The sequence below is a fragment of the Gossypium hirsutum genome, chromosome D03, assembly GCF_007990345.1.
Source record: "Gossypium hirsutum isolate 1008001.06 chromosome D03, Gossypium_hirsutum_v2.1, whole genome shotgun sequence".
Lineage (NCBI taxonomy): Eukaryota > Viridiplantae > Streptophyta > Magnoliopsida > Malvales > Malvaceae > Gossypium > Gossypium hirsutum.
Genome location: NC_053439.1, coordinates 54,696,551 through 54,712,940, shown reverse-complemented (window position 1 = coordinate 54,712,940; position 16,390 = coordinate 54,696,551). Strand labels below are relative to the sequence as shown.

General features: G+C 30.9%; 1 protein-coding gene across 4 annotated transcripts; it reads left to right on the top strand.

Moving 5' to 3' along the window:
- The first annotated feature begins 9,754 nt into the window (after positions 1-9,754).
- Positions 9,755-14,553, top strand: LOC107938596 (homeobox-leucine zipper protein HDG5). 4 transcript variants are annotated; one of them, XM_016871818.2, is made up of 12 exons: positions 9,755-9,938; positions 10,319-10,483; positions 10,574-10,716; positions 10,814-10,931; positions 11,332-11,514; positions 11,870-12,313; positions 12,401-12,499; positions 12,574-12,792; positions 12,861-13,029; positions 13,115-13,383; positions 13,638-13,733; positions 13,812-14,553. In XM_016871818.2, exons 2-12 carry the CDS (start codon positions 10,349-10,351, stop codon positions 14,226-14,228), a joined length of 2,292 nt encoding a protein of 763 aa, XP_016727307.2. In that variant the 5' UTR covers positions 9,755-9,938; positions 10,319-10,348; the 3' UTR covers positions 14,229-14,553. The 4 variants fall into 4 exon arrangements, with proteins under 4 accessions (XP_016727307.2, XP_016727305.2, XP_016727306.2 ...); XM_016871816.2 differs by having other exon boundaries at positions 9,784-9,938; positions 10,309-10,483; XM_016871817.2 differs by having other exon boundaries at positions 9,789-9,938; positions 10,314-10,483.
- Positions 14,554-16,390: the final 1,837 nt, after the last annotated feature.

Sequence of the window (16,390 nt, the reverse complement as noted above, 5' to 3'; positions counted from 1 at the left end):
ATTATACAATTGGTCCCCAAAATTTTTCGTTTTGAGCAATTTAATTCTTTTATGTTCTTTTAACTTTCTTTCTTTATTTTCTTTATTTTCCATTCTCTTCTGTTTCTCGCTCTGTTTTCCTACCTTCTTTATTTCTTTTAACATACCAGGAAGTCGAATTGGTAGTGAAGAAAGAAGCATGGTATGGGTTTATGGGTTTTGGTTATAGGCAAATGATGATAGTCGACTTCCTACTTCTTTTTTCACTGCCAATTCGACTTCTTAATATGTTAAAAGAAATGAGAAAGATATGAAAACAGAGGGAGAAACAAAAGAGAATGGAAAAAAGAAGAAAGTTTAAAGAACATAAAAGAAAAAAAATTAAATTACTTAAAACGAAAAAAATATGGGGATCAATTTTATAATTTAACCTAAAATTTTGTTTGAAATGATGATTTAACGTGTCACGTCAGCTTACCGTTACACCATTAACGACGATTAACGGCTCAGTGACTAAAATGTTACAACATGATAACGTAAATGACTAAAACGTAACATTTCAAACATAAGTGACTAAAACGTAACCTAAGGTAAACAAAAGTGACCATGGGTGTAGTTTACCCTAAATATTATTAACGAGTTAATAAATTTAAAAATTATTAAAATAAATAGAATAAATTACACTCAAGGTCACTAAGCTATCAATATGTCTACTTTTGATAATTCAATTTCAAAATGTTACAAAATGGCCATTGAACTACTCGAAAATGTTCATTTAAATCACTAGGATGTTAAAATCGTCGTTGTACAACCTTCTCTGTTTGCATCACATGCACCAATCAAAAGCTTTCCTTTCCCTTTTCTTCTACACTTTAGTTTTTTTTATAAAACAATTTTAAATTTCACAAATCTGTAAACTAAAATCCAAATAATTTTTGTCTTCGATCTCTGATACTAACCATTAGATCGACTTGGATCTAAGGTATGGTCTTTTACTTGTCGATAGGTACTAATCCACTATACCAATCGTCATTTGGAGCTCGCTAGCCAAACTTCTTAAAAAAAAAGTAACAACTTAGTGACTTGAATAAAAAAACCTTTAAATAGTTTAGTGTCTTAAATGAAAACTTTCGAATTGTTTAGTGACCATTTTGTAACTTTTTGAACTTGAATGACTAAAACATATACTTACTAATAATTTAATGACCTTAAGCGTAGTTTACGAAAAAAAATATAATTATTATATTTTACCAGGTGATATCTTGTGGTTTATTGATAGCTTATAAATTTATACATGGTTAGTGCATCAAATATGAAAGCGGTGAAGTATGATTGAAAATGAAGTCTTTTTGTCAAATTTTGTTATTAGTTCCTTTGCGATGTATACGTTGAGGGTTTAGTTTTTGTGCTCTAATTTAGTTATTTTATTTTTTGAATTTTGAAATTCCAATCTTGACCAAATAGTTGTTGAATTTGTTCTCTCTAGAATCTTACGTGACAAACATATCACATGTATAATGTCACTCCAGCTTGCTATATCTGTTTATGAATTTAATCACTTGTGACGTTTATAGTGTGACATACCTAAATCCTGAGTGGATGGCAGACCATGTATGTGTAACTCATACACTTTGATGTAAGTGAAAGTCTGAGTTCGAATAGAAAAGGAACCAAAAGCCAGTGTGTTTGGTGTATGACTTCTATAGTATGTAGCATCATTCACAACAGTGGAATTCATAGCTCAAGACAAGGGTAAATGATATATTGCTATAAAATAACAGAGCAGTTCGTGGAACAAGAATAACAGAGAAGACCGTTTGGTTGAAAGTTGAGAACAACGAACGTCTGCTAAGCTGAAAACACATGTATGAATTTGGTTAGGGTTTATTGCTATAAAATATCACAAATCAGTTTTCAAAATTTTAATTTTCCGTTGTGCAAGAAAACCGTTTTCAGACCGAAATTTTTTCCAATAGTTTTCTGATGAATTGATTAGAGATGTAGTTGATGTTAAACTAACAGAGAGCATGAAAATTTCCCTAGTTTCGCCTATAAATCGAGAGGAGATTAAAGCTTCAATTTTTTTTGATGAATATTGGTAGTAAGGATCCTAGGCCAGATGGGTTTTCAACAAAATTTTATGCCTGGTGATGAGTGTATTATTTGGATTATTGAACTTGACAGGTCTTCATGGAGTGTTTGGCTATCATCCTATGTGTCAGAAGCTATATTTAACTCAATTTTTTTGATGACCTTTTGGTATTCACTAAGGGCAACTCAGAATTTATCTTGCCAGTTGGAAATGCATTGGATTTGTTCTATAAAATATCAGGGATTTCAGGTGAATTTTTTCAAAAGTAAGTTATATAGTGGAGGGGTTGGCTCAGATGAGTTGCTTTCAATTGTGGAAATTACTGGGATAAAGATTGGAACACTATTAGTGCATTATCTTAGGGTTTCACTTCTTACACAAAACTTGAACAGTGGGAATTGTGATTCTTTAGTGGAAAAGATTACTAAACACATTCAAAGTTGGGCTTCTCAATGCTTATCTTATGTTGACAGACTCCAACTTATTTAATATGTTTTGTTTAGTATGCAAAATTTTGGTGTCGTATTTTTCTTCTTCCCTCTAAAGTTATTAAAAAGGTGAATAAGTTGTGTAATTCCTTTATTTGGAAAGGGCATGAGCTTTTTGCTAAATGTGCCAAAGTTAGTTGGGATAAGGTATATTATCCTAAGGCGGAAGGTGGTCTCGGTTTTAAGAAACTTCCAATTTGGAACAAAGTTTTCATTATGAGATGTTTGTGGCTTATCCTAATCAAGGTTGGTTCTCTTTGGGTGGCTTGGTCTAAGCTATATGTTTTCAAGAGTCCAAATATTTGGCAAGTGTAGTCTCTACCTAAGCATAGTTGAGCTTGGAAAAAGTTTTTAAATCTTAAGGATGTTACGTTGAATTTATGGGATCTACCAGAGCCATACAAAGCTAATAGAATTTAGGAAAGATCTAGACAACAACTTGACAAAAGTTCTTGGCATATAGTGGTATAAGGGAGCCCTACAATTCCACGACATGCGTTCATCATATGGTTATACGGACCTTTGGAGAACCACATGCCAAAAGCTAGCTATTGAGGTTAGAGAGCCTAAGTCCATATAAATCCCACTAGGAAATCCCTTTTTTTCTTATGTGGGATTTAAGTCCCATTCCTTGCAATTGGCATATAACAATCCACCACGCTTCGCAGCCTCGTTACCCACACAAACTAGCTTTATGCTAGCTTAATCTAGCCTCACGTGAACACTGTAACGTCGCCGTCACCACCCACGCCACACGATTGCAACTAAGAAACATGATGACTGACTCTGATACCAAGTGATATAAACCTTCGAAGAACCACACCCCAAAAGCTACCTATTGAGATTTAAGAGCCTAGGTCAATATAAACCCCACTAGGAAATCCCTTATTTTCCTATATGGGATCCATGTCTCATTCCTTGCAATTGACACATAGCATAGTCCAAGACAAGTTACACAGTCAAATTGATACTTTATGTTGTTTGTGTGACATTGAGGATGAGTCGGGCAATCATTTATTTGCTTCTTATTTGTTTTCTAACTTGCTTTAGGTGAGAATTTTGCTAGAATGTGGGGAGTTTTTGTGGCACGAATCTTGTGCTAATATGTTGAACTGGGTTTTGGAGTATGGGAAAAGGAAGTCCCTAGAAGCCACTATTATAAAGGTTTCTTGGAATGCTTTCATTTACTATGTTTGGCAAGAGAGGAATGGAAGATTGCATGGAAAGTCATCAAGGCAAATTCAAACTCTTTTTAATTAGATTAAAATTAATGTAGGGTTTGAGGGCTAGTGGTGTGCTTTATTTTACCTATTATATAAAACTTTGCTATTTTTTCATGGTTGAATTGAAATGTTCACTTATCCAAAAAAATAAAAAAAATATTGTGATGAATCCAAATTTAACAAAATAATTTTAACAAGGTTAATAATTGGACTTGAAATTTAAAATCTGAAATGTAATGGACTAAATTTCTAAAAATGAAAGTACAAGGACTATGTTTTAAATTTGTAAAGAATACATAAACTTATAACGTATTTTAACCAACTAGAAGTCATAGTGTTAAGAAGTGATGGGCTTTGACCCTAGAGTATATGGTCAATCCCAAGCGACCATTTATATTGATCCAAGGCTTTGAATCATATATTATACATAAAATTGGGTGTTGTCCCAACTAACCAAGAAAATTATTGTCATGCAAATAGGTTGGTCTCTAGCTTGCTGAGGTAATGACTAGATAAAGATAATCCATAATTGTAGGAGTATTAGAGTAATAGTAATTATTGAACAAAAAAAGAAAAGAAAAGAGTAACAGTACCTGATTTGAATAAATACACAAAGGGTGAAAGTGGAGTGGGTGAGAAATGCTGTACCAAAGTAAATGTTAGGGGTGGCGAGGGGGAACTCTAATTGAATATATAGGTGCTTGTTGGAACCAAAAGTCAGCAAAAAGCAACAGCCCATGAAATGTCACAGTTGTGGGCCATTTCATCACCCCCATTTGCCATCATATGTATTTGATATTTTTCATGTCGATTTTATAGTTTAATTTAATGATTTATATGAAAACAATGTACATTACTATTACACTCAATACTTGCTATTAATGAAAAGATAAAAACTTATGAAGACAATGTACATTATTATTGCACCCAAGGGGCAACACAAGTTTGAATATTAAAGACGATATTTTTAAGAAGAACAGTTACGAACCCTGAACATAGATCGTAAAACAAGCATAAAAATTATAAAAAAATCGGAAAAATAATAAAAAAGTTTTTTTAACGAGAAATAATATATACACATATATACATATATAGTTTACCCTCTTTATACTGTACTCGTTCATTTGTTAAAATTTTGGTACAGAGATGATTATTATAGACTTATAATAATATTTGATTCTTTTTATTTTAAAAATTTTAAAATATATATATATGATGTATTAATACTATTAATTACTAATATTCAGATAATGTATTTAATAAAATTAAAAAATGTAATTCTATTTATTTACTTAATAAAATATGATTAATAGGTTTTTATGTAAAATTTAAACATTTTATTGAAATAAAATCTTAACTAAAATTTATGATTATTTTATTACACTTATGAATAAAACTAATTTTACTAAAATTTGAGATAAGAGATCGTTACAAAGAACCAATTTAGTAAAATGTGTAATCCACATGGTTAATCACAATAAACTTAATTATTATATTGTTAGTAAAATGTGGGGTTTTTCCTAGATTTGTTTTGATTAAATTTAGTGTTTGCAATGATTGATTTTATCAGATCCTGCAACTTCAAAAACACACACAAACATTAATAAGTAGGATGAACTAAAAAAATTATATTGGGAAGTAAGGATAAAGATATTAAATTATGATTTTTTAATAAAAAAATGGTATACAAACACAGAGATCAAACTTTAGAACTCATGCTAATCAATTTAAAATTAGAGGTGGACCTTGCAAAATTTTTTAGTGGGTTAAGATTAAATTATATATTTTATGAGAATTAAAATGTAATTTCACTCATATTTTTATAATTTTCAAAAGGACTAAATCAAAATTTTAACATTTTGGGGGGAGAAGTACGGTTATAGTATACTATATATTAACTTAAGATTTTATAAATTTGAGGTCTAAATTAGTGATTTTTTATTTTAAGGGATTGGCATCAAATTATAAATATTCAAAGTTATTTAAAAATTTAAAAAGAGAAAAGAAAAGAGAGGTTAGAGGGTGGCACCCCCTACTCCCCTTACATTGAGTGCATTAATTTTAGGGTATAGCTACACAGTTTGCTACTCATTTATTGCATTTATATATATGATACGATAAGGTATAAGTTGGATATGTTAATTAAGTGAATCTCATTCATAGTTTGTTTATGTTGTACAAGCAAATATAAGATATAGTTTTGTATCAGAATATATTATATAGTAATTAATTAGACACCACCATAATTGTCCACTTAGAAAATAATAAATTAATTTGTGTCCAACACTCCACATTTCTCATTCTCAGGTCATATGATATCATCAATGCCATTAATTAATTAAATACATGCATTAGCATTGAATATATAATAACAACTTGGAATCAATTACCTCCTCTATTATTATATAACAATAGCAACACACGTACACATCCACCCCCCAAGTGTTAACATTAACTATGGTCTCAATGTACTTTCCAACATTTGAAGCTTTAAATTCATATTTATATCCGAATTTTTTAACATTTTTATTTGATTTGAATTATTTTATTCGATAATAATTGATTTCGATTGTAATTATTGATATAACTGTAACTTAAAAACACACCAGATCTATTGGTTAAAAGTGGTACGTGAAGCTCTACTTAATATAAAATTTGAGATTTCTGAGTAATTGTGGGTTTGGGTATTTTTTTGTGAAAGTCATTTTGAGCTTAACCTATTTGAGTCTAGTAATCTAGGATTCAAATCATTGATTTTTTTATGGTCAAGTTTATTCATAAAAGGAACCATGTTTATCTTTTAACACCCAAGGTTGTATTACCATTTCCTCATTTGGTTTTGAGCTTCATAACTCTCATCATTTAAATCCAACATCCTTTTCATCAAAAAAATGAAAGTATGTTTATATAGGAAATTTCCAAATTACAAAAATGTTAAGTGTAATCAACAATCTAATACATGAAAGCAATTATTCATTTGCCCAGCTTTTGAATCAAAAGTATTAATTAAAATGTCTAATGTTGGATCGAGTGGTAAGTAATTTTATAAATAAAAAAAAATCTTTTATTAAAGAATTTGATTCCACTTAATTTCGATTTTAAATAAAATCCAATATGATTAGTAGATACCTAAAAAAAAAGTGTAGTAGCTATTGCTTTAATGAAGTTGTTTAGTAAATTCAATGTAAGAAAGAGGTGGTCCTTGTGATGAAGACACCCTTGGATTTTAGCACAAATGGTCAAAACCCCATTTATGTCTTCACATTTATGCCAAAGTCTCCCTTCCCTTTAGATTTAATAATTTGTGTATATACTTGTGATGTATAAATATGATGATTATTATATCTTAGAGGTAGAATATAATTTTTGAACCTTCAATTTACAAATTACTTCTATTTTGGTATTTCTATCTTTTATTCACTTTGATATTTAAATTTGACAATTATATTTATTTTGGTCCTTAAATTTAAAAAATAAAAAAAGTTAAATGATGTGACACTACGAGATTATATCACACCATCACTTAAAAATTAAAAAAATTACATAATTTTTCAGGTGATGACATGGTACAACCTTAGAGTGTCACATATGGTTTTCTAATAGTCGGACTAGTGGTTGAACCGATCAGACAATTGGTTATTGATTTAATCAGTTTGATTGATTCGAAAGTTATATCAATGATGATTAAATAAAAAAAATCATTTTTTTAAATATTAAAATAGTTCAGCTTGTTCAATTATTGTTTTTTGTCTCAGTTTTCGATTTAGTCGGTTCTCAGTCTAATCAGTTCAACTGACCAATCAAGTCATGTTCCAAGAATACTGGCTACATCATCAAAGCTTGATGAAATCCAAGTTTATGGACAAAAATGGATCTAGTTGTCAAGTTCATGTACCAAAATAGACCTAGTAAAAAGTTTCAAGGGACAAAAATTAGATTATCCCTAAAAATAAATAAAGCTTTAGTTAAATTGGTAAAATTAAACCTTTAGAAAAAAAATGATGATTTATGTTCAAATCTTTCTTTATATTGATTTAACTTATATTTTATGTAAATTATATATATATAAACCACCTCAAAATAATATTTATTACTTTATAAATTATTTTAATAATTTCTTAATTAAATTGAGATATATTTTATATAGCATATATATTAAATGTGTTGTTATATATATATATAATATTAATGCATTACTTAAAACATTCCTTAAAATTTTGCTAAAAAAACTATCAAACTATTAATTAATACTTGTAAGGAGGAGTACATTACTCACCTAAATCTACTCAAGTTTGTATCCTTTAAGATTCTTCACTGACATTTTGATGTCTTAAATATGTTTATATTTAATAAACTAATAAAACATAAATTATTGATTTATCTTATTCTCTCTATATTTTAAATTTTGGGTTTTCGATTAAATCTATTAAGTCAAATTCTGCTATTAATTTCTGTATTATATATAACTTGTGGTTTTAGTTATTATTTTTCAATTTAATCCTTCTTAACTTACGTACTTTTTAAAATTTGAAATTTCAGTCATATTTAAACTATAGTTATTAAATCAATTAATTAAATTGATTTTTAAATATATATATGAAAATAATAAAATTTTAAAAATATCACAAACTTCAATATTTCTTTTGGGAGGCCCACTTCTAATAGAAACGGACGGCTTTGATCCATTTAGCGTTTGACATTTTCAGCCAGCAATTCTTAATGGAAATTTGAAAGTTTTCATTTAAGCTATTGAGTGGTTGAAATTGTTGTTGTATGGCCTTTTTTATTCGCATTGTCTGTCCCAATTGAAATGTCTTATTCCTCATCTTTTTTACAATTTATTTTTTTCATGAAAAAACTTTGAATGTCATGAATTAACAAACTAAAATCTAAAAAGTTTTCATCTCTAATCATCGACACTGATCGTTAGATTAGCTTGGATCTAATGTATTCTCTTATGCGTTGATGGGCATTGATCTACCGTTTCGATTGTTGAATTGTCTCATGGAGCTCGCTAATTGAATTAAAAAAAAAACTTAATAGAACAGTGACAAAATTAATAACGCACGCGAAAAGAGAGCGTGAAAGTAAGGAATCAAAATCAGAGGAACTTTAACCTCACGATATTGGCATGCGCGTGTATTAAGGAAATTTAAATTTAAAAAATGTTTTGACTTTCAATTACTTTATTTTTTTTTTCATTTTGGGAAACGTATGGAAGAGAGGATCAGACTGTAATAAAATTTGGATTTATTTGAAACCGCAGTTACAATATCCTTGTATTAAAATTTGTATTTAATTGCATTAAATGTCTTCTAATTTGTACTTTAGATTTTAAATATTTCAATTCTGTTTTCTAAGTTTTATGTTTTATATCAATCAAGTCCTTTTTTCAGTTTATCTATCAATTTAGGTTTCAAATTGCAGTTTGGAGTTGAAGTTAAAATACCATGAAGGCCCTTGTACTATGAGTTATATGCAATTTGCTCTTTTTACTCATAAAATGGGTAAAGTAGTCCATAGACGTTAAATTAAAGAGTAAATTGGAGCTTTTGGTTTAAAAATTCACTTATTTCTACCGTTAAAAATTGATCCCTATGTATCAGCATGAGGTACACATAGCACGCCTAATGTAACTGCTTGATTATTCCATCAACTAAGCTTGTTTTTAAGAGTAGAAATGGATGGAATTTTAACATAAAGGACCGTTTTACTTTTTAATCTAGTATAAGAACTTCCAGAATCTTTACAATTTGATCCACATGTTTTTAACATGCTCCACTATCATGTTTTTAGTTTCAGTTTAACATCCAATCCAAGCCAACAACAAGACTTATGAGCTGATGATAGAATTAATGCGATCTTAATTAATTATTTTTTGGAATTCTAAGATAAAATCAAAATATGGACAGTAAAATAAAGGATGTGCATTGCAATTAAGAACAAAATATGATTTGAAGAAGCAAAAGAGAGAAGAGAAAGAGAGAGAGAGAGAGAGAGAGAGAGAGAGAGAGAGGGGACAGAGCTGTGAGTGTCTATTTTAGGTATACAAATCAAAGTAAAAAAGCAAAGAAAAGAAAAGAAATAGAGGGAGAGATTTCTTTTTCTCTTCTTCACCTTCTTCTGGAAAAGAAAACACCGACAACATTAGTTGTGGTATTTATTCCTACATTTTTATTATTTATTATTTTACTCTTCATTTTTTTTCTTGTGTTTGGTTTAATTTCTCAAGCTTTGGTTCATGGTGGGGTTTTCATTGTATATTGTAAAGCCACCTTCATTCGACTTTTTTTGGGTTGTTTTTTCTTTAATTTAATTTATATTTTTGGTGTTTTTTTTTTGAAGCTGAAGCAGTGGTCTTTTTCATTTTGGAAAAGATCACATCATTTACCTTTTTTTGCACTTAATTTTAGACTATATAATTTGCTCTTTTATTATATGTTACTGTCTTCTTCTTCCCAATAATTCTTTGTTTATATATATATATGGAGCAATACATATATTCTTATATGTAATGTGTTTCAAGTGAAGCAAAGACTGTGAGAGAAACAAAAAGAGGGAGAAAAATGTATGGAGATTGTGAAGCTATTTCATCAATGGGAGGGAATATGGTGGTGTCTTCAGAAACTTTATTTACATCAACATTTCAAAACCCTAATTTCACTTACTTGCCTTTGGAGCCTTTACCTCCTATGATCCCTGTAAGTTTTTTTTTTGTTATTTCATGTTATTTCACACACACAGAAAAAAAAACCATTTATTTTATGTTTTTATTATATATTATTGAATAGAAAGAAGAAAATGGGTCATTGTTGAGAGGAAAAGAGGAGATGAAAAGTGGTTCCGAAAGTGAATTACAAGAAACCACTAAACAGCCATTGAAGAAGAAACGTTACCATCGACACACTGCTCATCAGATCCAAGAACTGGAAGCGTAAATTCATTTTTGTTTAAAAAATATATATCAAATTCTAAGAAATCTTTGTGTTTTTAAAGAAGAATGTTGGTGTTGGTGTTGGTGTTTTTTGCAGTGTTTTTAAGGAATGTCCTCATCCAGATGACAAACAAAGGATGAAACTAAGTCAAGAACTTGGCCTGAAACCACGACAAGTCAAGTTCTGGTTTCAAAACCGGCGTACTCAGATGAAGGTAAAACCGTGTTTTGTTTAGCGTTGCTGTTTTAAATGGTAAGCACATCACAATTAATCTTTATTTAACACAAAACAGAAAAAAACGAGTCCCGAGGAAAATGCATTGATGGCATTTGCATGAAAACCAGCTAAAACCCTAAACAGCTATACCCTTTTATTAGAGAAAAATGGTAGGAGCAGAAAAGGAAGGATGTTATTTAATTTGGGGCCACTCCACTGCTGTGTTAGTCTTTGTATATCTGTAAACTATACAGTCTGTAATTCATTAATATGGACTACTGGGGTTTCATCATTAAACTCCTTTACCTGATAATGTGCTTCTCACTGCAGTTAATGCCTAAATTCATTCAATCAACCTCTTAACCATATTATCACTCTTTTGGTTTTTCAATGCTTAGGCTCAACAAGATAGATCGGAGAATGTGATACTTAGAGCTGAAAATGAGTCTTTGAAGAGCGAGTTTTACAGGCTACAAGCTGAACTCAGTAAACTCGTTTGTCCTAATTGTGGTGGTCCACCTGTGCCTGGTGGGGTTTCTTTTGATGAACTTCGTATTGAGAATGCTCGGCTCGGTGAAGAGGTTATTTCATCAACATTTCTACTTTTCTCTATTTTATGTACATAAAAGTTAGATTGTATTTTGCTCTCACTACCTGAAAAATGAGAAAATTAGTCTATATATATTAGATTAAAAAATAAATTAACTCTTTTGTTAAAAATTTTATTCATTTCTACTATTAAAAACTGGTCAGCATGAAGTACATGTGCTTTCATTATTCCGTCAATATAATATATGTTTATCTAATGTACCAGGACTAATTTGTCTATTTTTTAAATAGAGTGAATAAAATAGAATCGAACTCCTATTATAAGGGTGTCCTTGAAACTTTTACTATTATACATATTATCCCTCAATATAATATATGTTTGGACAGTTGGAACGTGTGTGTGCCATAGCTTCTCGTTACATTGGTCGGCCAATTCAAACAATGGGTGCATTGATGCCACCTTCATTAGAATTGGACATGAACATATATCCAAGACAATTCCTTGAACCTATGCCTCCTACCTTGTCCGAAACACCCTCTTATCCCGACAATAACAACCTCATCTTAATGGAAGAGGAGAAAACTATTGCAATGGAACTCGCTATGTCCGCCACCGATGAACTCGCGAAGATGTGTCGAACGAACGAACCCCTTTGGGTTCGTAACAACGAAACCGGGAAGGAAGTGCTTAACCTCGACGAACATTCCCGAATGTTCCACTGGCCACTAAATCTGAAGCAACGCTCAAGTGAATTCAGGACCGAAGCTAGCCGTGATAGTTCAGTGGTTATAATGAATAGCATTACTTTGGTAGACGCATTTGTGGATGCCGTAAGCTTCCCATTTCCTTATAATTTCATATAATACTATGGTTAATTGCAACAATATCGCTTTAAAATGTTTGTTTTCTCCTTGTAGAACAAATGGATGGAGCTGTTTCCTTCAATAGTAGCTAGAGCCAAATGTGTTCAAGTTATATCACAAGGTGTTTCGGGAACCAACGGTTGCCTTCAATTGGTATCAACTCGTATCAGAAGGTTAATTCAATTTTATGTGTAATAATCCGTCTTAATATTGTTTTATTTGTGCAGATGTATGCTGAATTGCATGTGCTGTCGCCATTGGTGCCCACGCGAGAGGCATATTTCCTACGATATTGCCAACAACAAAATGTGGAAGATGAAACATATTGGGCAATCGTTGATTTCCCACTCGATGGCTTTCATAACAGTTTACAAACATCATTTCCTTTATACAAAAGAAGGCCTTCTGGTTGTTTGATTCAAGACATGCCTAATGGCTACTCAAGGGTTCGTCCATTCAATTTTTAAAACTTGAATAACTTTTGCATACTGAAAATAATAATAAAAAAGTGCAGGTGACGTGGGTAGAACATGCAGAGATAGAAGAGAAACCAATCCATCAAATATTCAGCCACTTCGTACACAGTGGGATGGCATTTGGAGCAAATCGTTGGTTAGCTGTTTTAGAGAGACAATGCGAAAGGATTGCTAGTCTCATGGCCACTAATATCCCCGACATTGGAGGTTCTTAATAAATTGTCATGTCTTTTTTTTTTGGGTTTCCAATACCATGAGATTCACATTACACCCATTTTATTGTCACAAACAGTGATACCATCACCAGAGGCAAGGAAGAATCTAATGAGACTGTCCCAAAGGATGATAAGAACATTCTGTGTGAACATCAGCAGTTGCAGTGGTCAGGTTTGGACAGCTGTTCCTGATTCCTCCGATGATACTGTTAGAATCACCACAAGGAAAGTGAGTGAAGCAGGTCAACCCAATGGTCTCATTCTTTGTGCTGTTTCCACCACTTGGCTGCCTTATCCTCACCACCATGTCTTCGATCTTTTGAGGGATGAACGCCGCCGTGCTCAGGTTCCATTTACTTTTTCTATGGTTTAATTTTGCTCTACAATACTCATTTTCCAAATTTAAATTTCACTCTATGCGTTTATTTTATTTATTAAAATCAAATTGATAATACTTGCTAGTAAATGTGTTCCATTTAAGATGATGTAAAAAAAATAAAAGATTAAAACACCCATTTTACTTCATATATATTTTTATAAATATAGGTGTTTTGGTATGTTATATTATGATGCTAAACTTGGTAGTATACTATGATGCAGCTGGAGGTGCTATCAAATGGGAATGCCTTACATGAAGTGGCTCATATTGCTAATGGTTCCCATCCTGGAAATTGCATTTCACTCCTTAGAATCAACGTAATTCACTTCAATTTTCTACAATCCCCCCTCCCTTTTCGACATGGAAATAAAACCCTATAAGCTTCAAATGCACAGGTTGCCAGCAACTCATCACAACACGTAGACCTAATGCTACAAGAGAGCTGCACCGACAAATCCGGCAGCCTTGTCGTGTACTCAACCGTAGACGTCGATTCCGTTCAGCTGGCGATGAGTGGCGAGGACCCGTCGTGTATCCCATTGCTTCCCTTAGGCTTCTTTATAACCCCAATGGAACTGATGAATGATGGTGGGTGTAAAGACGAAGCAAATGGGCATAATATTACAACAGGAAGTTTACTCACCGTTGGACTTCAAGTTCTAGCCAGCACAATACCATCGGCAAAGATCAATCTGTCGAGCATTGCAGCCATTAACAATCATTTATGCACCACCGTTCAACAAATCAGCAGTGCTTTGAGTAGCAACTGCATCGGGTATTGCAATGATGGTGACAATGGTAAAGAAAAATAGTGTGTTGGTGATTGGTGAATTACCCATAACATCCTTAATTTTGTTAACTAATTGAGGAAGTTATTGGTAATTTTACTGAAAATCATGCACTGGGATTTGTAGTAATTTTAATGTGGTAAATAAAGAGTGTAATGATGATGGAGGGTTAAATTTGAAAACTTGTGGGGAGTATAGGTGAAGTCAAGAGCGCACCAATTGTGACCCTTTGCTTTTAATGGTAAAGGCCACCAATTAGCAAGGGTGGGTGGTTCGGGTATTGACTTCAGCTTTCTTGCCCTTTTTTGTTACATTTTTTAGCTATAATGAACCTAAGTATTTGACTTAATCATTTGTGCATGTCTAATTATGGTTTTAGATCATAGTCTTTATCAATTTTATTTAAAGTTAATTGTACTAAACATTTCTAAATTATATCATTAATTTGTTTTAAGTTAGTCCTTAAATTTTAAAATATTTTAATTCTAAATTCAAATTATCAATCTTATATCAATGGACAATGCACAAGCTCAACGTGTCCATAATAACGAATCTCCTAATCAAGTGAACTTGGAGAATCTTGAACCATTGCAACATGTTGAACACTTATGGATCAGTTCACCATCGCTAGATGCACATGGTATCCCAAACTTATTGATAACCCAATTATTTTAAGAAGTCATATCCTAAAACATTACTTCATAGCCACTGTGAAGGAATAAGCTATAACTCCACTGCTAGTGAGCTCAGGGCATGTGATGAACATCTTTACTTCTTATATAGAAGCTCACCATAATATATGAGAACAAGCCAAGACAGAGAAATCACCTTTCCCTCCCCCTCGTTTCCTCCTATTAAGACCAATCTCCTAGGACATTTTATCACCATCCAATGGCTCTTGGCCCATCGAGGGTGAACCACGACCACGGCATCCAACTCCTCCTCCTTGTAAATCTCAATGGTTAATAATTACTAAAATCATTACAAAAATTATCATTCACTCTCTTTTTTCAATTTTACTTTATCTTTATTTTTAATTTTAAAATTTATGTGGCAATATTTTACTTTTCTTTAAAATATTAATTTCAAATTATGTTACATAATATTTTTACGTATTATTTATATAGTTATGTGGGAACATTTTACTTTTCTTTAAAATTTTAATTTCAAATTATGTTACAAGATATTTTAAAATTTGAGAACCAATTTAAAATAAAGATCATAATTTAGGGATATTTTGTGTCTTATTTATATAAAGTTATTAGTAGGTTCAAACCGATAAAGTCTTTAGTCAAAAAATTATTAATTGAATTTTTACAATATTGCTACTATCAATTTGGACCATTCCACAACAAAAATTAAAATTGTACTTCAAAATATATCAATCCCTTATATCGATATTTAATTAGTATGGTTTTACACACTTCAATAATATTTCTACGAATTTTATTTTAATAATTTAATCATCTTATTTTTTTGTTCTATTTATATACATCATGCATGTCAAGTTTAGAGTAAAGAATAAAAAATGAACTATTTGTTTAATGCAAAAACCTTTAATCGTTAAATGTACATTAATATAAACAGTATTTTAGATCGACATAATTGAGATATTAAACCAAATTAAAATTTTATATGAATGACAAGTACAATTATTTTGATAAATTCAATGATTGGTTTATTAAAATATTAATAGCCGAAAATGTAACGGAAATATGTATAACAATATTAGTTTTAAGTGAACTTTGATCGTATACGATTTTATATATGAAATTTTGATTTGATGCAATTTTCACAAATCATTTTACATTTGTTCATTTATTTAAATGTGTATAGTTGAATCGAAATCAAAGTTTTATATATACAAATGAACTGCAATTCGAGTTTCATATATATAATAGCACCAAATCGAAGTTCATGTATTAAATTGCACAATATTGAATCAAAATTCATATATGAAGTTAATATTTATCCCTAATTTTACACGGGAGTAAGTGAATCTATGTCTAGACACTATTTCTTACATAATTAATCTACAAGAAAATAAATTCTATGTTGTATAAAAAAATTCAATTGAAAGTTAGAGAAAAGCACTATTTTCCCCAAAGACCCTGCTTAGTTTTACAGAAAAAACTATGGAATCTAAAAGGACCTAAATTCAAAATATACAAAATTAGAAGCAATCA

Excerpts from the sequence above, each read along its gene's own strand:
- LOC107938596 (XM_016871818.2), top strand. The coding sequence starts at position 10,349 with ATGTATGGAGATTGTGAAGCTATTTCATCAATGGGAGGGAATATGGTG. Across the intron at positions 10,932-11,331 it reads ACCGGCGTACTCAGATGAAG|GCTCAACAAGATAGATCGGA; the intron begins GTAAAACCGTGT and ends TTCAATGCTTAG. Across the intron at positions 12,314-12,400 it reads TAGACGCATTTGTGGATGCC|AACAAATGGATGGAGCTGTT; the intron begins GTAAGCTTCCCA and ends TTCTCCTTGTAG.